The sequence below is a fragment of the Ursus maritimus genome, unplaced genomic scaffold (assembly GCF_017311325.1).
Source record: "Ursus maritimus isolate PB19 unplaced genomic scaffold, ASM1731132v1 scaffold_19, whole genome shotgun sequence".
NCBI lineage: Eukaryota > Metazoa > Chordata > Mammalia > Carnivora > Ursidae > Ursus > Ursus maritimus.
The window spans coordinates 50,097,645-50,119,296 of NW_024424341.1; the positions used below are offsets into that span (position 1 = coordinate 50,097,645).

Sequence of the window (21,652 nt, forward strand, 5' to 3'; positions counted from 1 at the left end):
GTGGTAATAGGTTAAGTGATTAAAAGCATGCACTTTGGAATCAGATGTGAATTTGAGTCCTGGCACCACCACAAATTCACTCTGACTTATCCTGTCTGAACCTTGTCTCTCCTCCCTAAAACGAACTAAGATACTTAGCCTAGTAGCACCCACAAAATCCTCAATATATGTTATTAATTGAATATCCCTATACATCTACTAAACACAGGACTCTCATCCTTACAACTCTTAAATAAAAGTAAGTTTTATCCCCATTATACAGATCAGAAGCAATTTGCCAGGGATACAAAAGTGCCGAGTAGTGGAGTCCAGCCCTAACCCTTGTTTGCCTGACGCCCAGGGTGCAATCTCTTAATCACGACAGTATATTGCACCTGCTTCCTCTCCAAGGCCTAGGGAGAAAGAAGGGTGAAGGCCCAACTGGTGCATTGTCATCGATGAGAAGGGCTGGTGTGTGTGAGGGGGCGAGCCGGGCTTCCTGAGTCCCTGACGTAATTCCAACCCTATGTTGGAAACGAGGAAATAAGTTTCTGCCTTTGGAGCGGAGTTGGGAGAACAACACTTGGTCTAGGGCGCTTCAAGAGCAGAGGGAATCTGAGCGAGGCTGAGAAAAAGGAAACCCGTTTCTAAGTCGCAGCAATAGCGACACCCGCTGGCCTGTCGCGACAGCTGAAATCCCGAACGCACGCGCTGCATTTACAAAGCTGGGGTTTTTCCACGGTCTAGACGGGGTTAACGGAACGGCTGCGCTCCAGCTCTCCGCGCCGGCGGACCTGGGGGCGGGTTCTGCTGCCTCCTACACCAATCGGGACGCCGAAGGCCCTTAGGGGCTGATTGGTCGGAGCCGCGGCGGGGCGCCGACTGCGCACGCCGCTCCTGGGGCGGGGCCTCCCGCCGGCCAGCAGGGGGCGCGCGCCTGGCGAAGAGGCGACGCTTTCATGGAGGGGGCGGAGGCGGAAGCGCGGGAGGGGGCCGCTGTGGCCCGGGACCTGCTGGCCTTGGGGTAAGGGGAACGGGGTGTGGCTGGGGGTGAGGGCGGGGGTGCAGGAAGGGAGAGGTTTCCCCTCAGAAATTGCTATTGACCTTCCCAATCCCCTCCCGCTGCCTCGGCCCCGCCACAGGTATGAGGGCTTCTCGGGGGCCCCGTCGCTGGGCGCCTCGTGTCCACACTTCAGGGCAATGTGCGCGCGGCTGGTGGCGGAGCTGGCGACTCTGGGCGCCCTGGAGCGGGAGCGAGGGGAGAGCGCGGAGGCGCTGAGGGCCGGCGACGGTACGTGTGGGGAGGGCGGCCCGGAGGGGTGGGGCCGTGGGGGTTGCCGCCGCGCCCTGACTTGTCCGACCTCCTGCAGGCCCCGGCGAGGAGGACGAATTCCTGCGACAGTTGGCCGGCCTGCTGCGGGAGTTGCACTGCCCGGACCGCGCGCTCTGCGGCGGGGATGGCGCGGCGGCGCTGCGGGAACCCGGCGCCTGCCTGCGCCTGCTGCGTGAGCCGGGCTGCGGAAGAGGGAGAGGCTACGGCCTCCAGAGGGGCGGGCTCAGCATAGTCAAGTGAAGCCAGGGTTCGCCCCCAGGGGGCGTGGTCAGACTTGAGGCGGGCGAGAGGGTTCGACGTGGGTGGGGTTAGAATTTTTTTTTTTTTTTTAAGATTTATTTATTTATTAGAGAGAGACAGCCAGCGAGAGAGGGAACACAAGCAGGGGGAGTGGGAGAGGAAGAAGCAGCCTCCTAGCAGAGGAGCCTGATGTGGGGCTCGATTCCATAACGCCGGGATCACGCCCTGAGCCGAAGGCAGACGCTTAACCGCTGTGCCACCCAGGCGCCCCTAGGGGTTAGAATTTTGACCCGAGTGTCTTGAAGTTCAAGTGGGTTGGATTTGATGTAGCCGGCCAAGTGGTCCCGATGTGGGCGGGGTTCGAAGTCCTAGCAGAGGACTGGGTCTCAAAGTAGGTGGAGCTTATCCTGGAGGTAAAGCCAGGGTTCTAGGTGGGCGGAACTAGAAGGCCGGAGTATTGGAAGCCTGGGTTTTGAAACGGATGGAGCTTTTTGACCCCGGTGGGTGGGGTGGCAGCCCTCCTTGATTGCAACGCTTGATTGCAACGCTCCCTTTCCCTTTTAGGCTTTCTCTGCTCGGAGCTCCAGGCTGCCCGCCTCCTTCGTCTGTACCCCCGGCTGGATCCCAGCCCCGCACCGCCCTGTGGGGAAGGGGCAGAGGAGGGAGCTGGCATGGTTCAGGAACTGGTCCTTACCCTCCAGGCTCTGGGGCTACCCAGACCGCCGCCTGGGACAGCCGCCAGCCGGCTGCTGTGGCAGTTGCATGACAAGGTAGAGAGCTGGGTCCCTTCTGCACCGGGGCTACCCCACTTTCCTTGTAGGGGGAGAGTCCTTTCTCCAAAAGCGGTTCTGGCAGGAGCGCCCCAGCCACGGGGATGTTTTTCTAGAGCTGTGACCACCATTCTTGATTCCGAAGCCTGGGTCCTCAGGGCCACGGGGAACTGGAATCCACGGAGAGTACATCTGGTTTCTGCCCGGTCAACCTCGACTCCCTTCTCCCGTCAGATCTCTGAGCTGCTGCCTTCCCTGCCCCCAGGGTTCCTGCAGCCCCTTCTCAGCTTCCCGCTGGATGCACCCAGATGGGTAAGACTGTATAACTGTATGTGAACAGCATCCTCCCCCCAGAGATGGGAGTGAGGGGGACCTCTGGCATGACTGAGACCTTTTCCCCAGGAGGCATTGGAGTCTCTGTGCCAAAGGCTGGGAGATCAGTACTGCTGCCGCCGCTGCCTTCTCCTGAAACGCCTGGACCTCACAGCATCTTCTTTCCACTGGAGTGATCGGGCAGAGGTGTGGGAAAAGGACTTTGGCAGGAGCAGGGAGGCCCAGTTGTGGGGGCTACCACTACAGGAAGGAAGAACAAGGGCCAGGAATATGACCTTACAGCAGGTTCTTAGACTCTTGTAAGGTTTGGGGCTCTAGAATTTCAGGGCCTCCAGGGCATTCTAGAATCTAAAAGGTCTGGGGCATTCTAGAATTCCCAGCTCTGATCTGGGAGTGTCTTCAGAGCTATCCCTCTTATTTAGAGATGTGAGAGGTGAGGCCCTAAGTGGAGGGAGAGATGCTTCCAAGAGGACAGATCCCACCTGGGGAGGGCTCTTAGCCACCTTCTCCATGCCCCCCTCCCCAGGCCCAAGGAGAAGCCATGAAGGCAGTCCTGATCCCAATTCGAGAAGCTCTGACCCCAGAATCAGATGTCTCCATTGCGCACATCCTGGCTGCCCGAGCGGACCTGTCTCGTCTTGTCCCAGCCACCAGCAAGGCTGCCCGCCGAGGGACCTGCTGTGCCATCAACAAGGTGGGTGCCTGGGAGTGGGGAAGGGCCCCCACATCCTTGGCCTTCAAACTTGGCTCTCTGGTCCCCTTGTTCATTTTTCTTTCCTGAAACTCAAGTCTGATCAACTCTCAGGTGCTTATGGGCAACGTGCCAGATCGGGGGGGCCGTCCAAATGAGCTGGAGGCTCCCATGCCCAGCTGGCAGAGCAGAAGAGAGGACGGAGGTGGGCGGAAGGCAGGCCGCCAGAACTGGGGTCGCAAGAAGAAGAAGAAGTAAAGGGGGACTGGTGGTTGGGGGGGGGTCTTCTGTGATATGCTGATGCCATTGGTAATTCTTGGGGAGTCACTTTCAGTTTCTCTTGGCATCTGGCTCCAGGCCCCACATCCCCTGCTCTTAAGGTCCCAAATGTCCTACCCCCATCCACCACTCAACAACAAGGACCATGTTCTCTGGAAAATAAATTTAATTTATGACAGCTGTAGGACCTGTCTCTGGGGAGGCCAGGTCAGGGGTGTTCAGGTTTGAGGAGGGGTAGGGGTGTCTTTGTCCCCTGGGTCTCAACAGGCCCCTGTTGCTCTGACCCTCATAGTCCTTTGCTGTTTAGCAACACATCTTTCCTTTCTTGTGAGAATGGGGAAGGAGACATGCAGGCATTGGACAAAGAGTTCTCAGGTACCCGCCAGGTGCCAGCCCTGTTCTCAGCACTAGGGATACAACAGTGGAAAAATATAGGTTATAAAACCCCTGCTCTTTTGGAGTTGACGATTTCTGGTGAAGAGGAGCAGACATTCAACAAGATAAATAGGTAAAAAGTATAGTTTGCTAGGTGGGTAAAGGACTTTGGAGAAAAACAAGGAAGGGAGAAGCAGGACTGGGGGGTGGATTGCAACTTTGAGTATGGTCAGAGGGGCCTCCCTGAGAAGGCGACATTAGACCTAAGTCCCAAAGAGGGAGCCATGTGGGCCTCTGGAAGAGCATTCCAGGCAGAGGGAACTGCCAGTGCAAAGGCCCTGAGGTAGGAGTATTTTTGGCATGTTCAGGGACCATAGAGGCCAGTGTAGCTGGAGCAGGATGAGTAAGGGGTGAGTGGTGGTAGGTGAGGTCAGAGAGGTGACGGAAACAGATTGTGGGAGGTAGGCTGCAGTGAGGACTCTGGCTTTTCCCCTGAGTGAGAGGGAGGCATGGAAGGGCTCTGAGTAGGGGAGGGACTCAGGTGTTCACAGGCTCCCTGTTCCACCTCTACTCTAGCCTTCTCTCCTGTCTCTGTAACTTAGGCACTCTGCCCAGCCTGTCCGCTCCCCGGCCTGACCCGTGCTGTCAGTGTAGCAAACTGGTAAGGAGCTTCTGTTTTAGAGGCAGACAGAAGACCTGGACTTGAGTCCTGCCTCCAACACTTAGGAGCTCTGCCACCTTGGAGAGCAGCTTAACCTCCTTGGGCCTCAGTTTCCTCACGTGTAAAATGGAGATGTAAGGAGTTGGTGAGATGATCCTTAAGTCTAGACAGATCCAGCATGAAACTGCACAGATACAGGGTGCGGGGAAAGGGGAGTACAGGTTGTGGCCATTCTGAGGCAAAGGAAGAAAATAACTTTCCGGGTAAGAGATGACAAACTCTTCACTGAAGGCGGTGTGGATGGGAAGGCGGCGGTGCCTTTGGGGGTCCTGCTGGAGGCCGAGTAACAGGACTTGGGACTGACTCTGGGGGAGGTGAGAGACAACAGACCAAAGTGGGGTCTAGGAATTCAGCTTGGAGGACTGAGCGGGCGGCGAGGCGGTCGTTGGGAGGGGCACCTGGAAGGAGGAAGACACTGGGTCATGTGGGGAGGGTGTGGCGTTGAGGAGTCTGGGCTCTGCCAGGGGCTGAGCTTCGCAGAGACTTTGTTTAGTAGATGAATGAAAATTCCTTCGCAGAGACTTTGTTTAGTAGATGAATGAAAATTCCTCTGATTTTTAAACTCATTCTGAAGGTCTCTACTTTAGGATAGTAAGATTTATTCCACTGACACCAATTACAGCTCCTGATGTATTGAGCCTTATCAGTGCCATTTTCTTCTTTTTCCTTTTTTCTCCTCAAAATTCTTTTACTGTTCTAGTGGCTACCCCCGACTCCAACCAATTGAAAATTTTATTTTTCTATCAACATTAGAAATTAACCAGGGTCTGTACCCTCCTGCCCACCCAATTGAGGACTCTTGCACCTTTTTGCTTTCCTGTGCTTCCCCAAGTCTGCCTAGGTTCCCCCAAGCAAATGCCTGGTCTCCCCTGTATTCAGTTGATGGTGGGGTGGCAGTTCCTCCTTACCGTCTCTGGCTCCCAGGAAGGGTGTGGGGGCTCTGTCTGGGTCCAAGCGTGGCAAAGGTGGCACCCTGTTTCAGGTTCCAGGGATAGTGTGTAGGAGAGATTGTCTTCCGAGCCTGTTTGTGGGGTGATAGATGAGAGGGATGTGGGTATGATGAGAAGGGCCTCATGACCTTGGACTTAATCCCCATCCATCAGGCCCCCTTCCCAGGACTGCCACACCCTCGGTCTTACCACAGCTGGCACGGGGAACCAGTGTAGGCGGGACGGGGGCTCCAGGGGGGCTCATGTCACCCTTGGCCCCTGGCCTCTTCTTACACTCCACCTTTACCCGGTCCCTGCAGTGTTTGTGGCAGCACAGCCCACAGTCTGGGGGAAGGTCAGCAGTTAGTGGTCAGAGGTCCGGCCTGTAGGTGCTGGACTCCGTCCCCACCACTGAGGCCTCACTCACCCCGACAGCGGTAGCCTTGCTTGGTGACACCCCATAGCTGGGAAGAGAAAGCAGAATTGGTGACACAGGCTAGGGAGGGGAGAGAGGGCTGTGGATAGGGGTGTGGTTGCTCTCTGGAAGTGTGGAAACCATCTGGTTTGGGAAATTCTCAAGGCTAGAGGCTTAAGTGGGGACGAAAGGAATTTGGGGTTATTGCAAGTTTGGGGGAGTCATCTAGGATATTAGAATTAGGTAGAATCTGGAATTCATGAACTATAAATTCTCTGGGAAGGGATTGTGTCTGTTGTATCTTCTGCTGTGTGCCCCCCTCCGCAGCCCTCAAGTCTAGAACAGCCTGGCACACAGGAGGTATTCTGTGAATAGAAAGTGAATGAAAAGTGGGTTTGGGAAGTAATCCAAGGTTTGTGAAGTAGTCTTGTTTGGAGATTGCGAGATCTGTCCATTATCCAGAGTTTGAGGATGACTTGAATTTGAAAATTATCCAGGGTTTGAATTATCTGGAGTCTAAAGACTTGGAAATGGATTCTGTTTGGAGATAATCCACCCAGGTGTGTACAGTATGTAGGGTTTTAGATACCCATACGTTGGCAGTGATTCAGGATGGAGATACTGGGGATTTGGGCATTATCTAGACTCTGGGCATAGCCAGTGTTTAGGGTTTATATGGGATGTGGGGATTATTTGAGACTGGGGGTTTTCTGGAATTTGGTGATCATCTGGGGCTTGGGGACTGGGAGCCCTCCAGGGCAGGGCTGGCCTTCTGAACCCAGGCTGTGAGGAGTCAGGACCCGGGACTCTCCAGGGGAGATGGGCCCTAAGGCTGATCGAGGGGCAGGGTGCTTACGAAGCCACTGCAACTATCACAGAAGGTGGGCTTGCGGAAAGTGACCTCCTGGAAGTTGTGCAGGAAGGCCAGGCCCAGCTTGGAGCAGATGGCGCTGGCCCGGAGCAGGTAGCCCGTCAGCTCTTCTCGGCTGTAGGAGCCATTCCTAGGGGCAGAGAGTGCACCTCAGTGTGCCTGGCCCCTTTCTCCCGGGAGTCCTGGCAGCCCCAGCAGCCTCATCTTTGGGGGACCTCAAAGTCCAGAGTACTTACCCCTGGCGGGGCGGTGGGTGAAGCCCATGGCAGGCAAAGGGGAAGTTGCCTGAGAGTCGCTCAAAGTCCTCCTGGGAGATGGTTCCTCGGCCTTCAGGGTCGTAATTCTTGAACACAGACTTCAGAGGAGTATAGGAAGGAGAGGGGAAGGCCAAACCATGATCCTCATGGTCTTAGATCTCCTCTGGGTCAGGACTGTATAGATACCTTCCTTCCTGGCCCTCAATGGCCAGGCCGCACTCCCCTCCTTACCTCCACCAGCTGCTCCACGTGCCGACCCAGGGTGGCCCTGTCGGGCTTGGGTGTCACACCAGGGGCCCACTCCACCACCAGGGGCGCTTTGAAGGGGGAGGGTGGCTGGGGCAGGGACAGAGGGGCACAGTTAGTCAGTGCGTGGCCTTGGGCTGGTGGGCAGGGGTCAGGGGTCAGTTCTCACCAGACTCTTGGGACAGCGGGGCTCCCGGGCGTAAGAAAGCTCATAGATCTCATCCTCCGTGTAGAAGAGATCCAGGGAAAGCTGGGGGTGGTGGTGGGGAGGGCGTTAGAGATCCTCATCTCCATCCTCCTGCCTACAGCCTGCACCCTGCCTGGATCCCCACTTCATCCTCTTCCCAAAGCCCCTCTTCTCTGGGGACTCCTAGGCTCCTCTGTCCCACCGAGCCACCATTCTGTCTCCACACCCCCATTCCCCAGTCCAGAAATGCCATCTTCTCACTGAGGCTTTTTTTTTTTTGGAGTCCTATTTAAAATTGTAAACCCCTATTACTTTCCTTGCTGGTTTCTACTTTAGTTTTCACTATTAGCACTTATCCTCTGAAAGACCATATGATTTACTCATTTACTTTGTTTTATTGGCTGTCTCCCCTACTGGGAAGTCAGCCCCACAAGAACAGCAGTTTTTTTCCTGACGCGCTCACTGCTGTGCGCCTAAGTGCCGAAAGTAGTGTCTGGCTCACAGCAGGTGCTCAATAAATATTTGGGTTGATGGCCTTCTAGAGTCAGCAAAGCATAGAGCCCTGGGCACTAATCATCTTAGGGCAAGGCCAGCTTCCCAGGCAGGCCCCACACTTGGAAGGGCCCCACTTCATTTAATGCCCTGCTGTCCCCATCTTGAAATTCTGAAGAATTTTGAACAGAGAGGCCCACATTTGCATTTTGCACCAGGCACTGCAAATTACATAGCTGGTCGTATCTTGGGGTCCGGAAATCAGTCTTTGACTCCATGGCCTTCAGAATCCCAGTCTCTGTCAATTCCTAGCTTCTTGGGCAGGGCAGGAGACTATATATATTATTATTTATATTATATAAATAGAATACAGCCAGAATCCCACACTCCCAGTCAGAGGATGTAGTGTGGTGGTTAACATGTGCTAACACAGGCTCTGAGGCTGACCTGCTTGGGTTCAAATCTAGGTTTTACTGCTGGGGGGCAGCAGACCAGTGACTTCACCTTGTGGACCTCAGTTTCCCAATCTGTGTAATGGGCACAACAAGGATGCGGGCCTTCCCGCACCCAGAACCGGAAATGTCCTCAGCCTGCAGGCTGGGTCTCCGGGAGCGCAGGCCGGGCGGGGCGGGCAGCTCACCGTGAGCAGGTGCAGCAGGTCCTCGCTGGCGCCGCACGGGGGGTGCTGCCTCTGGAGGGCTGCCAGCTCCTGCAGCCGCAGGTAGAGGTTGTTGAGTTTGGGTAGGTGCAGGCGGCCGTCAGGCAACCGGTCGGGCTGAGCCTCATGCAGGGACACCAGGTCTTTGAGGTGCACGCCCAGTACAGGCAGCCGGAAGCCAGTGCAGTCAGCCCAGGTGCGGCGATAGCGGGCGTAGTTGTTGTGCGCAGCAAGCAGCTCCGACAGCTCTAGAAGGGCCTGTGCAGGGAGGGGGCATATTACAGGAGGGATGTAATGAGGGAGGCCCTCTTGGCCCCCTGGAGGGGAGCATCCTGGCAGCCTTCCGTTTGAGTTCTGGACTCCCAGAGGCCTAGTGGCGTTTTGGACATCTCCCAAAGCCCCTCCATGTCCCACCTTGGCCTCAGCATCCCTCCCCCCCCCCAACTGCTCTTCCTTTTGGGTCCCCATCTCAGAAAAGCTCCATAGCCCCCATTCCCCAGGCTAGAGTGATTTTTTTTCCAAAACTGAAGTCTGATCATGGGTGCTGTCATCATTACCAAACCTTTCCTAGCTCCCCATTGCCCTCTGGATGAAGCCCGGACACCTTAGTACAGTTTGCCAGTCTCAGCGGGACCTTCCCGCTGGGCACCTCCAGCCTAATTTCCTGCCAGATCCGGACCTCACACACTAGACTCATGAATAACTCACTCTCCCCATGCACCTCCCGGGACACGCCTAACCTGTGCTCCTCCCATGAGTGGCCTAAATTTGGTGTCCTTAGGGGCATCATTTCAGTCCCCACCTGGACTACAAGTTCTCTGCTACCTTCTCTTTCATCTGTCTCCCTCCAGTCCTGCTCAGGACTGGAAACAGAGAGTGGAGAGGGGTCAGCATGATGCGTGCATGGTTGAAGAGGCAAGAAGAAAGGCAGAGGAGGACAATCTGGGGTTCTGTCCCATTTGGAGAAGGTCTCCAGGTGGCGCCAGGGCCCCTGAGTAGGGATAGAGGGGATTGGGGAAAAGTGTGGGGGTTCAGGATAATTGATCGCTGGAACTCTGGGGAGAATAGTGGGGGCTCACCTTGGTGCTGTCAGGGCTCAGGTGGGCATGGGAGTCCTTGAGTCTGGAGATGGCACTGTGACACAGGCCCCCCGTGACGGCCATCAGTGTGTTGAAATTCTGTAGCTGGTGGAGCCTCTAGGAAGGAAGAGTGATGCAGGTGGGTATCACATGGAGGATAGGCAAAATGGGGGTTCCCATGACTGCATCCCAGCTGAACTGGGGACTCAGGCATGTGTGGGTATGGTGTCAGGCAGGAGTGGGTGTGTCAGGAAGGAGTGGGCCACAAGCGGGTATATGGGCATTACATGAAGGGTCAGGCAGGTGATAGGCTGATATGAGGTCCGAAAAAAGTGGGGGGGGGGGTCAGGCAAGTGTGAGGAGTTAGGTTTGGGGACTAGACAGGTGTGAGAGATTTGGACAGATGTCAGGTGACAGACACCTGGGGGTCAGACTGCTCTGAGAGTCAAGTGAAGACGGCCTGGGCTCTGGGCCGGAGTAGGAGGAGTTAGGAGCCAGGTAGAGATGAATGGGGCCGGAGTGAAAATGAAGGGTCATGAGTGTGGGGTCAGCTGGGAATCAGGGGCAACTGCCTCATCTTCCCCTTTTTCAAATTTGCAGGGCAGAGGTCGCAGTGGGGAGGGGGTGGAGCCAGAGAGGAGACCCCGGGCAGGCGCTAGAACCTCCAGGTCCGCGGGGCTGCATAGGCCAAGCAAGGGGGTGGAAGACGCGAGAGGAAGGGCGTGGCCTGCGAGGAAGTACGCAAAGGGGCGTGGCCACGGTGGGGGAAGGAGGCTTCCTTTTTCTCTAGAAAGGAGGGAAGGTATCTATTTAGGGAAGGGGAAGAGAGAGGTTGTGACACCGTGGGGCTGGGCCAGGGAGAAACCTGACGTGATGGGGAGGGAGGCATGCAGTCTGTCCCGAAGGGACGGCTGGGGCCTAGAGACCAAGGTGGAGGGTGACGCAAACGTGGGGGCCTGCCAGAGACGCTTTCACTGCCCTGTGGACAGAATATTCAGGCAAGGGGGGACGTCGTCAACGGCTACGTCTAGGACCAACTGGGGGGCCAGCGCGGGTTCGACATGTTGATATCAAGGCCAAGGAAGAAATGCAGTCACAGTCCCGGGTTAGAACCTCCGGACTGGGACCTCGGGGGCGGAGTCGGGGTGGGCGGGGTCAAGGTGTGGTTGACGACACCGCCAGGGCTGGTCAGCTGTGGAGGTGATAACTGCTCTCGGCGGTTCCCTCAGCCCCTCCGGGCTGGCCTCACCTGTGCCACCTGGATGAACTTGTCCAGCACCTGCGCGCGCTGTGCCGGCCCGGGACGGCTCAGCACCATGACCTGCACCCAGCGGGACACGCTGTTGCTGAGCCCTACGGATCCCTCCAGGGCCGGGCAGCCCCGCACGGAGCCCTGCAAAACGTAGCCCCGCAGGTCCTGGGGCTGAGGGTGAGGTGGGCGTCAGGGTGGGCAGTGGCGCGTCGGCCTTGCCCTCACACGCCCATCCCCCCAGCAGTTGCGACCTCTGAGGCCCTAGTCTGGCTGTCATATGTCCTTGACGTCACCGTGGCCCTCTCCCTCTGAAGAGAAATATTTAAATAAAGTCAGGCACTGTTCTGAGTCCTCTGTCCTAGTAGCTACTTTAATCCTCACATCAACTCTACGAAGTGATTACCATACTATATTATTCGCATTTTAGAGATGAGGCCGTTGAGGCACAGAGAAAATAATCTGTCCTGGGTCACACAGGTGTGAACCCAGTCTATTGCTCATGACTGTATACCTGACTGGTATACAGTCAGCAAAAGGAAGCATGACGAAGAGGACATGAAAGCAATTTCTATTTGTTCTGCTCAGGGGGTCAACATTCCATACCTACATGTACCGCAGCCTGTCTGCTGTACATGTACTGTTCATGCAGTACATGAACAATCAGGAAATTTCCACATTAAGGAAGGGGATCACTGCCTTCCCTTGAAGTGGTGACGGCAACAGCTAATACTTATATATCGGTGGAAGCATATGAAATTATCATTTGGGTAGGTAAAATATGGCAATTTCAAATCGTTCTACCAGGTAGCATTCACTCTGGACCAGACATTGATCCTATGAGGCAGGAAGTGTTAAATTCCCCTTTTTACAGATAATGGAACCGAGGTACAGTGAACTTAAATGCTTCTCAAATAAATGAATAATCAATAAAATATTTTGAGCACTTACTATGTGCCAGGCACTGTGACAAGCATTTTTTTTTAAGTAGGCTCCACGCCCAGTGTGAGGCTTGAACTCATGACCCTGATATCAAGACCTGAGATCAAGAGTCAGTCAGATGCTCAGCCGACTGAGCCACCCAGGTGCCCCCCAACAAGCATTTTTAAATGGACATATTAATTTAATTCTGCCAACCATGTAATGAAGTATTATGACCTCCATTTTATAAATGAGAAATCTTGAGTCCCAGAGAGGTTGAGAAACTAATTCAAAGTTACACAGATAAGGAAGGGCTGATGGTTTTGAACTCAGGGGCTCTGTCCTCAGCCTGCTTAACTCATTTTCCCGAACCTTCTAGCACCCATGTTTGAGAGTTTGAGATCCCTGCCCCATATCCATGTAGGGGTCCTCTGAACCTTGCTAGGCTCCATCCCACTCCCAGTCATCCCCTGCTGGGGGAAGGGACTCCTCACCGTGATCGCCTGGAAGGACCGGAACTCCAGATAAGTGAGATGCTGAGCCAGCTCCCCCGTCTCCAGGTGGTCGAAAAGCAAGGACACTTTGCGCTTTTTGCCTAAGCCTGGGCTGCTCATGGGGGGCGGGGGGCCAGGGCCACCTGGGCTCAGGCTGGGGGGATAGAGGGCAGGGTATTGGAGGGGTACAGGGTGGAGGATGTGGGGGTGAGGAGGGAGATGGCAGAATGGGGGTGAAGAGTGACCGACTCACAGGTTGGAGGAGTCTCCCAGGCTCCTCTGGGCAGAGTTGCCCTCCTGCTCCACAGTGGCCCAGAAACGACCTATAACCTCTTCTAACTGAGGCTCTTGGTGTACCGTCTCAGGGTGTTGGGTCAGCCAGTATCTGAAGGTGGTGTAGAGATGGTGGGATGAGGCTGGGGTGGGGGTGGGGAGGGTCTCTAAAAGGGGTCTCTTGGGCTGAGGAATTTCTAGGTGCCAGACTAGGGGTCTCTAGGAGTAGGACTGGGGGCCTCTAACCACAAGCTTGGGAATCAATGAGAGATAAACTGGGGGGATCTCTTGGAGGTGGAATTGCTAGGAAACAGGATAGTGGGGGGCAGGTCCCAAGAACTAAGCTGGGGCCTCTGAGGGGTGAGATTTTTGGAGAACAAGGTGAAGGGTGTCTTAAAAGTTAGGCCAGGGTATGTGGGGGTTGAGGGAGCAGAGCTGAAGGTCTCTGGGCATCAGCTATGAGAGGGTCTCTAGGATTTGGTCGTGGGTCTCTAAGAGTCGGAAAGGGTTCTAAGGAGCAGAACTGGGAGGGTCCTGGAAACCAAACTAGGGCTGTCTCAGAAGTGGTATTTGGAGGAGCAGGGCTTGGTGGGTTTGTGGGGAATCGGTCTGGGGAATCTCTGGGAGGTATTTTTTGGGGGTAGGGAACAGGATGGGGGTCTTGGGTCATGGGGGTGGAGGTCTTGGCCCAGCCCTACCTGACCAGGTGACAGATCTGCAGCCGCCTCTGCTCCTGTGTGTTTCCTGTGGCCTCCTGGTACTTGAGTTCTGGTCAAGGTTCTGATGTCCAGCATCCCAGAGCTGCCTGTTCACCCTGTCCCCATCTCCCAGATTCTCACATCTCTGCCCTCTCCCCTCCACCCCCTGCTCATGGCCTTGGGAGGATATAAGGTCAGCAGACGGGCAGCGAGGTGGGCAGAAGGCAGCACCCAGCTGTGCATGGCCAGTACCATGTTGAGAATGTGGTCCCCACGGCGCAGGCTGCCAGCTGAGTCTGGGAGCAGGAGAAGGGGACTCTCTCGGAATGGCTCCTGGGCAAGAGACTACACGGTCCCCAGAACCCGTCGGATAGGCTGGTTCAAACTCCAGCTCTACCTGTTTCTCCCTGCATGAACTAGGGCAAGCAACTTGGCCTCCTGGCCTCCTGAGGGTGTCTCGGTTTCCTTGTCTGTACTGGGCATAGACCAGCACAGCACCTGGCAAGTCATGGTGTAGATGGAAATAGCATCAGACCTCCTCCCCCTCCGCATCTCAGGAAAAATAAATGCACATGTTGCTCTTTTATCCCGAATGTAGTGATTGGTTCCACACACCTTTGCTACCATTTTATAACCCCGCCCCCCAAAAACCCTGAGGCCTTGAGAGAAATGGCTGCTTTACCATCTCAGGACTGGGGAGGCTGGCCAGTGAAGGGGACACTCACCGAAGGACTGAATGCATTTCTCCAGCAGCTCATCTTCACTGCAGCCGCCCTCATTCAGCATGCCCAGAGCCATGGAAGCCATGACCTTGCTGATTTCCCGGGGGCTGGGGCACGTCTTGTGGCGCCGGGCCTGTCGGGGCCGGCCCCGCCCCCCTGTCTTTCCTGGGCATTCCTGGTGAGACTTTCTGTGGGCACACCCCCCCAGGGAATCATGGGAACCCCTTCCTTTGGGCAGACCCCCAGAATTCTTCTTGAGCCCAAAACCCCAAGGCATCATGGGGGAAAACCCCTGGAGAATTCCAAATCATGGGAGCCTTCTCCTACAGGTAAACTCAAAGGGTTACTCCTGCCCCTTCAGGGAATCAGGGGAAAAGACTCTCAAGACCACCCTGAACCCCCAGGAAATCATGGAGAAGAAGACCCCAGGATTACTAAGGAACTTCCAGGGAATCATAAGAACCCCTTCCTCCAGGCATTGACCCTAAATTCCCCTTGACTGTATAGTCCCAAGGCTATTATGGAGAGACTTCCTGTTGGCAGAACCCTGGGATGACTCTTGACCTCCCAGAGAATCATGGGAAAAGACCACCACCCCACCCCTCATCCCCTCAACTCCCCCAGTCATTCCTCCTTCTCAGGTTCTGCCTTCAGGGAGACTTCTCAGAATTCCCCTTTGCTCTCCAGTGCTGGTCCCTCCTTCCACCAGCCCTCATGAAAGCAGCAGACCCCCGAAATTCCATCTGTCCCTCCGCTCTGAGCTGGACCCCTTATTAAGGTGACAGACCCCTCCCCCAAGCCAGTACTTGGATAGGACCTGAGTCTTAGCCACCAGCCTGGGTCCCTAGGTTTGTAGAGAAGATATGGGTGCAAAGTAGCCTCACCAGGGCTCTTCAGAGCTGGGCAGGGTCCCTGTGGTGAGGCAGCTTCAAGGAAAGTTTAAAAATAACCCTCGCTCTGCCTTGTGCCTCCCTGAGGCTCGTGTTCCAGTTGGGGAAAGAGGGTAATGAAGAGACAGGGATGGTGGAGGAAGGAGGGAGCAGAATCCAGGCTGAATGGGCTTGGCTTCCACAAGGGTTAGACAAAACGGGATTAGAGAAATTTATGTTGGCTGTGTGACTGTGTGCTAGTCACTTAATGTCTCTGGGCTTCAGTCTCCTCACATGAAAAATGAGAGTCATCCTTGGGCCTTCCCCAGGAATTTATTATGAACATTCAATGCCTTGCTCTTCAGAAGTGCTAATTAAGGGACTTAGTTTGGGGTGCCTGGGTGGCTCAGTCGGTTAAGCGTCTGCCTTGGGCTCAGGTCATGATCCCAGGGTCCCGGGATGGACCCCCGAGCCCCACATTGAGCCCCTCACCGAGCCCTGCATCTAGCCCTGTGTCAGGCTTCCTGCTCAGCGGGGAGTCTGCTTCTCCTTCTCCTTCTCCCTCTCCCTCTGCCCCTGCTTGGGCTCCTCTGCATGTGCTCTCTCTCTCTGTGTCTCAAATAAATAAAATTTAAAAAAATAATAAGGGTCTTAGTTTGTTCAGGCTGTTAAGTGGCCAGAGATGGGAAAGTCAAACTTGAGATACAGAGAAAGTGATGGGGCAAACTAGAATCCAGGCCTGGGGTACGGAACAAGAGCAGAAGTGGGGAGCCCCTCATCACAAGGGTACTGCCATGTCCCTGGTGTGTCCTAAGGGTCCAGGGAATCATTCCTGAGTGTTCCTGGGCTGTCATTTACTGAGTCATGAGTATGTGCTGGGCAGAGGCTTGAGCGCTTGTCTAACTCAGTGGTTCTCAAAGCATGGTCCAACTGATACCACCAGCATCACCCGGAAACCTGATAGAAATACAAATTCTCAGGTCCCGCCAGAGACCTACAGAATCAGAAACTTTGGAGGTGGGCCTGGCCTTCTGCCTCTGTGTGTGTGTGTGTGTGTTTTAAAGATTTTTTACTTTTAAGTAATCTCTATCCCCATTGTGGGGCTCGAACTCACAACCCTGAGATCAAGACTTGCGGGCTCCACCAACTGAGCCCGGCCGGCGCCCCGAGGGCATGCTCGAGCTTGAGAACCACTGGTCTAGACTGTTCTCACTGAGGACTTTCCGATCCCTCTGAGGAGGGACTATGATTATTCTATTAACAGAGGAAGAAACTGGGGTACAGAGCAATTAAGTGACTCACCTAAGGTCACACAGCCAGAAAATGAGGTAGCCAAGTCTCCACCACTAAACTGCTGGATATTACGGGGAGGGGACCCCTTTGCCCATCTGAGACATGCCAGAGAAGGCTGGAGGAGCTACCCAGGCTAGCTACCCAGGAGCTACTCAGCCACCATCGCCCCCGTGAGGACAGGAAAGCAAGCTTGTCCAGGTCATAGGAAGCCTGTTCCAGAAGCTTCAAGGCTCTTACCTGTGGACTGTCTGCTCCCCGTAGTGCCTGGAGCGGCCAGGAGGGTTTAAGAGGCAGGGGAGCCGCCTTGCCCTGCGTCACACTCCCCTCCCCAGGGGCAGGGCCCTGCAGGAACCTGGAGCTTCCCCTTCTAGGAGCAGGGGGCAGCAAGGGAGCGACCGTGATGGGAAACCGGGAAAAGCCCAGGGAGGACAGAGACACCCATTCTAGGGAGCAAGGAAGAGTGGGGGCGGGGCAGAAGGGGCTAGAGAGCAGCTGAAACTCCAGAGACAGCGAGGATGAGCCCCAGATGCTCGAACACACAGCCCCAGCCCTAGCAGCTCTGGACTCCCTGAAGTACTGTTCACCTGGTGCCCCCTGCTCCTGCTCCTGGAGCCCGACCGCCACCGGCTGCCTTAGGACTCCCCAGCCAGAGGCCCAGGGGCTCAGGGCACTCCTGATCTCCTTGGGGAGGGTCCTCTCACCTCTTGCTGTCTTTCCTGTTCATGTTTCCTGGTGGGGGGAGGGGGTCTTGCAAGAGTCTGGCTCAGGTCTTCCCCCTCCCCAGTGCTCCAGCTTCTTAGCCCCTTGGGAGCTGGGGCCTCCTCTGTGCTAGGGAAGGAAAGAGGAACTGCCTCTCCCCACCCAGCCCCAGGCCAGGGGGAAGGAAGAGGCTGGGGAGAGACCAAAGGTCCCCCCTCCCCCACATGGGGATCCCTTCAGGCTGAGGTTTCCGGTGCTGCCGGCCCCCACCCCCAGTCGCCCAGCGGGCTCTCTCTATCTCCCCCATCTTTCGGTCTCTAGACCCGTGATTCTCTGTTCTATCACTGCTTCAATGAGAGCAGTTGTTTTAAAAGTATGGCTATTATGACACATTTATGTAAAAACATGTACTTAGAAAGTCCACATTTCTGTAAGGATATATTCATGTATCTAAGACACAAAGGTTTGAATGGAAAGTCACAAGATATAATATTTTGTATATTTCTTCTTATGTTTCTTTTATTCCTGGTTTCATTTTAACAACACCATTTGTATCCCAGAAAACATTTTCACTTTATTACTTTTGTTGTAACAAACGCTTATGTAGTGCCTACTGTATACCACACAATGCTCCAAGGGCTTTTAAAATACTAGCTCGTTTCATCATCACACAGTCTTAAAGACTGTTATCTTATTATGAAAAACATTATAGGTGGAGTAAACCCTCCAGGGCCCCATCCCCCCTTAGGCGGGGGTGACCAATATCACACATTGTTGGGTTTCATTTGATCTGTTGGTTGTGCGTTTGTTTAGGTACGTAAATACGTGCTCATAGAAACACAGACTTTTCTTTTGAGTATGTGTGGGTTTTTTTTCTTTTCCTTAAATGTGTCAGGCTTGTCATTTGTAAATTGTACAAAAAAAGCACAAATCCTTGACTTGTGATAAGCTGAGCATATCTACGTGACAGTGACAACTTTGAGAAACAGAACATTTCCATCCTGCCCAAACCCCCTGCACAAGCACCATCCCAGCCCTGCCTCCCGAAAGTTGCCCCTAGCCTGATTTCTAGCAGGGTAGTTTTGCCCAGGGTTTGAGTTGCTTATACATGGAATAATTTATTGTGTCTGATTTCTTCCCCTTAATAATCATGTTTTTGTGATTCTTGCATGTTACACTTCGTTGTAGTTATTCCTTTGGGTTCCTGCATCGTGTGACTATTCCACGCTTTCTTGAGCAATTTTCCTGTAATGGACAGGTGACTTGCTTCCAGTGTGGGGCTATTGTGAATAAGGCTGCCGTGAATCTTCTAGCACCTGGTCTTTGGCTGAACGTTCAAGTGTGCAGTCCTGTAGGTAGGTACCCAGGAGTGGAATAAATGGGTCATAGTAGTTAATATGCTTCTGCCAAACCTAGGGTATTAGTCAGTAATTCAACCAGAGCTCTCTTAGAAGTATATTTTTACTCCTTTCTTCTTTTCACTACAAGAAGTCACCGTGGATTTTTTTTTTTTCATGCCAGAACATTTAGACAAGCAGAGAGCTCATGCTGTTTAACTTTTTCCTGACATGACCTACCATATAGTCTCAGGCCCTCTCTCTCTGTCTCTCTCTTCCTCTCCCTGCCTTTTTACCACAACCCCCCCACTGCCCCCAACTCATCAAGTCTCAAGTGGTGCTGTCCGTATCTCAGCCCATCTCCCCCACACCTGCATCGCACGAGGTGATGTAACACTGCTGGCTGAGCGGAGCTTGTGGTGTTTCCACACCCCCACCCCCACCCTCGGCACCCAGAGAAGCCTCAGGAAGGGAGGTCGGTACAAGCGTCCCCCTCAAGGCCTACAGGGATGGTTACTACCCCCAATAACACCATCAACCACAAAGGAAAAAGGCTTCTGAAGCAAACCACAAAAATTTACAAGGCATATGCATTTGACAATATCAGAATAAAGATTTCTTTTAATGAGGACACTATGGGACAAATAGATGAGATGACAGAGTGGGAACAGGTATTTACAATGTCTAAAATCAAAGAGAAATTAACCTTTAGAAGGGTGACAGGCACAGCTGCAAGTCAGCAAGAAAAAGAGACAGCAAGTCTGATAGAAAAATGGGCCAGGAGTGTGAGCAAATGACCAGGAAACCCCAAGACTCTGACAGGCACCTGAGAGGATGCTAGACAAGCTTGGTAGCTGATCAAGGAAGTGCAAATTAAAACAACAGTGAGTCATCCCACTGGTCTGGCAAAGGTTGGGAGTTGGAAAATGTCAAGTGCAGGTTGGGGATGTGGGGCTCTGGGAACTCTGATTCCCAAGAGCCACTTGGCACAACTTAGTCAAATTCAGTTAGCTCCTGGGTGTGTGTACCGGGACATTTGCTCCCAATCCCATAAAGGGACATATAAGGTTCTTTCTATGAGCTAGGGGCAGCCTGGGTGTCACCCCAAGAGGAGAGTCACCAGGAAGTCCTGCAAAGCCCCACAAGCCCAGAACGATGTCCACAGAGCAACATGGGTAGGTCTTAAAACACCTCATGATGACTGACAAAAAAAAAAAAAAAAAAAAAACGCTATTAATATCTTATGATATAATGCACAATGACACAGAATAATTTTGTTATACGTAAAACTCTAAGGAAAAATTTAATATTTAAGATGCAAGCATGCATGATATAATGTATATAGATAAACATAATTACATTGCATTGTGTCATCGTATTAGCCTAAATGTATAATTATATAATTATGCATTATATAATTCAGGAATATGATACAAACCTATGTGTTGTATATGAAATTGTATCAATATATCAATATTTAAGTATATGACATACCAACCTATTCTACATTTGACATTTTTTAACAAAAGATTTATTTTAGAGAGACAGTGAGCGAGCACAGGGAGGGGCCGAGGGAGAGAGAGAAACTTTAGTGGACTCCGCGCTAAGCTCGGAGCCCCACACGGCTCATGACCCTGAGATCATGACCTGAGCCACAACCAAGAGCCAGAGGCTTAACTGAGTGCACCACTCAGGCACCCCTCTACATTTAACATTTTATGTATAATTTTATTGAACTGCAAGATACTGTTTTGTATAACTTAATAGATACCATTACATGTTAATAATTTTAATATTATCAATAAGTTACCTGTGTCGGTAAGTTACCATATCATAGGCTTTAAAAGGTTTCCTCATGGGATCTTCCCCATGACCCCTCCCCCAGCCATGTAGGGATTATTCCAAATTAGCCCAACTGACAGATGAGGAAACTGAGGCCCAGAGGCACGAAGGTGTATGCCTGGCAGGAGGCCCCGGCATGTGTGGTGCCCTGCACTGGGCCTCCAAGCCTCACGGCTGCCTGTTTTACAGAACTGCAGAGGCCAGTGTCCAAGCTCCAGCCAAGCTCCCCAGAGCAGGGGTGGGGAGGTGGGGGCAGTGCGCCTTCAGGCCATGGAGGGCCCTAAGCAAGAAAACAAGGAGGAGCTGCTTACCCATCTCAGGGTCTGTCCTATTTACAAAACCCAGGGAGCTCATCTGCATAAAGGGGTGGCCCTCAGTGGCTCAGGCAGCCCCTGGGGAGAAGGAAGGTTAGAACTCTGGGGGGGCGGGGGAGGAGTCCGGCCCTGTGGAATTGGGTTTTTGTTATAATTCAATTTTATTATGTATCAAGACAATAAAGTGGAATGCATAAGAACCCTGGCACTAGGTTCAGACCCTTTGCTCAGCCTCCGTGTGACCCAGGCAAGTCACTCCACCTCACTGTCCTCAGCTTTCCTCATCTGTAAAATGGGCACCAGAAGGCTACTGACTTCATAAGATTGTTTTGAGAACTACATCATTCATTCAGGTCCTTAAAATTATACATGGTGAGGACTATGCATTTTGATTTCCTCTTCTAAATAATGTGAATAATAGCAGGATTGTCCTGACAACTAAATGAGATGCAGTAAAAATATCTTTGTTTGGGGCCTCAAATACAACAGGTGCACAAAAGACGTCAGCTATGGCTATTATTCCTGCCTCAAAAGATTTGATGACGACGACGATGATGATGTTGTAAGCAACACTTACAAAATAGCATTTACTGTGCATTGGTACTCTTTCAGTGCTGTAAATAAATGATCTCATCTAATCCTTGCAAAGGCCCTGTGAGCTAGGTATTATTGATATACTCCTTACCAACTGGGGAAACTGAGGCACGGAGCGGGGATGTGACTTGTCCGAGGACACATAAGGGAGTGGCAAGACTGTGATTCAGATCCAGACTGGCTCAGAGTCCTTGCTTTTAATCACTAAGTATGGTGCTTTTTAAAGTCGGGAGACCGTGGTGTGCCTCCCAGCTCAGCTGCTGGCATCAAGCAGAGGCTTCCCAGCTCAGAGCCTCAATTTGCTCCGTGTGAAATGGGAGAATGACCTTCCTTACCATGGAAGTGGAGAGGAGGCAGCTACATTCCAGACGCTCCCCCTACATCCCACGCCACCTACGGGTACCTCCTGCCAAGGTTTGGGGTCTGCGGGTGGGGCTTCGGTGAGGGGGCGTGGCCTTGGACGTCCTGGCCCAATGGGAACCCGGGGGGGGG

General features: G+C 53.3%; 2 protein-coding genes and 1 long non-coding RNA gene across 6 annotated transcripts; 2 read left to right on the top strand and 1 right to left on the bottom strand.

The window, feature by feature from the left end:
• The first annotated feature begins 850 nt into the window (after positions 1-850).
• On the top strand, positions 851-3,803 carry FAM98C (family with sequence similarity 98 member C). Of its 3 annotated transcripts, none has more exons than XM_040633933.1 (8): positions 851-1,003; positions 1,122-1,270; positions 1,350-1,484; positions 2,117-2,322; positions 2,557-2,634; positions 2,725-2,841; positions 3,182-3,349; positions 3,445-3,803. In XM_040633933.1, the coding sequence occupies exons 1-8, from the start codon at positions 939-941 to the stop codon at positions 3,502-3,504; spliced, it is 978 nt and encodes a 325-aa protein (XP_040489867.1). In that variant the 5' UTR covers positions 851-938; the 3' UTR covers positions 3,505-3,803. The 3 variants fall into 3 exon arrangements, with proteins under 3 accessions (XP_040489867.1, XP_040489866.1, XP_040489868.1); XM_040633932.1 differs by having other exon boundaries at positions 852-1,003; positions 3,461-3,803; XM_040633934.1 differs by lacking the exon at positions 851-1,003 and having other exon boundaries at positions 1,128-1,270; positions 2,439-2,634; positions 3,461-3,803.
• RASGRP4 (RAS guanyl releasing protein 4) lies at positions 2,781-17,237 on the bottom strand. 2 transcript variants are annotated; one of them, XM_040633931.1, is made up of 17 exons: positions 17,076-17,237; positions 14,216-14,400; positions 13,681-13,786; positions 13,491-13,553; positions 12,773-12,904; positions 12,520-12,673; positions 11,105-11,278; positions 9,856-9,972; positions 8,759-9,034; positions 7,609-7,689; positions 7,425-7,529; positions 7,173-7,291; positions 6,922-7,066; positions 6,078-6,114; positions 5,861-5,995; positions 5,630-5,742; positions 2,781-2,895 (listed from the first exon to the last, which is right to left on the bottom strand). In XM_040633931.1, exons 1-17 carry the CDS (start codon positions 17,096-17,098, stop codon positions 2,890-2,892), a joined length of 1,971 nt encoding a protein of 656 aa, XP_040489865.1. In that variant the 5' UTR covers positions 17,099-17,237; the 3' UTR covers positions 2,781-2,889. The 2 variants fall into 2 exon arrangements, with proteins under 2 accessions (XP_040489865.1, XP_040489864.1); XM_040633930.1 differs by lacking the exon at positions 2,781-2,895 and adding an exon at positions 3,779-5,119.
• A 145-nt stretch (positions 17,238-17,382) lies between these two features.
• On the top strand, positions 17,383-21,214 carry LOC121103480. The gene is made up of 2 exons (XR_005835737.1): positions 17,383-18,428; positions 21,056-21,214. It is a non-coding gene; the product is annotated as an uncharacterized LOC121103480 (long non-coding RNA).
• Positions 21,215-21,652: the final 438 nt, after the last annotated feature.

Excerpts from the sequence above, each read along its gene's own strand:
- FAM98C (XM_040633932.1), top strand. The coding sequence starts at position 939 with ATGGAGGGGGCGGAGGCGGAAGCGCGGGAGGGGGCCGCTGTGGCCCGG. Across the intron at positions 1,004-1,121 it reads CGGGACCTGCTGGCCTTGGG|GTATGAGGGCTTCTCGGGGG; the intron begins GTAAGGGGAACG and ends GCCCCGCCACAG. Across the intron at positions 1,485-2,116 it reads CGCCTGCCTGCGCCTGCTGC|GCTTTCTCTGCTCGGAGCTC; the intron begins GTGAGCCGGGCT and ends TTTCCCTTTTAG.
- RASGRP4 (XM_040633930.1), bottom strand. The coding sequence starts at position 17,098 with ATGAACAGGAAAGACAGCAAGAG. Across the intron at positions 7,067-7,172 it reads CACCCACCGCCCCGCCAGGG|GAATGGCTCCTACAGCCGAG; the intron begins GTAAGTACTCTG and ends CTCTGCCCCTAG. Across the intron at positions 5,743-5,860 it reads GGTTCCCCGTGCCAGCTGTG|GCTCGGAAGACAATCTCTCC; the intron begins GTAAGACCGAGG and ends CCCCACAAACAG.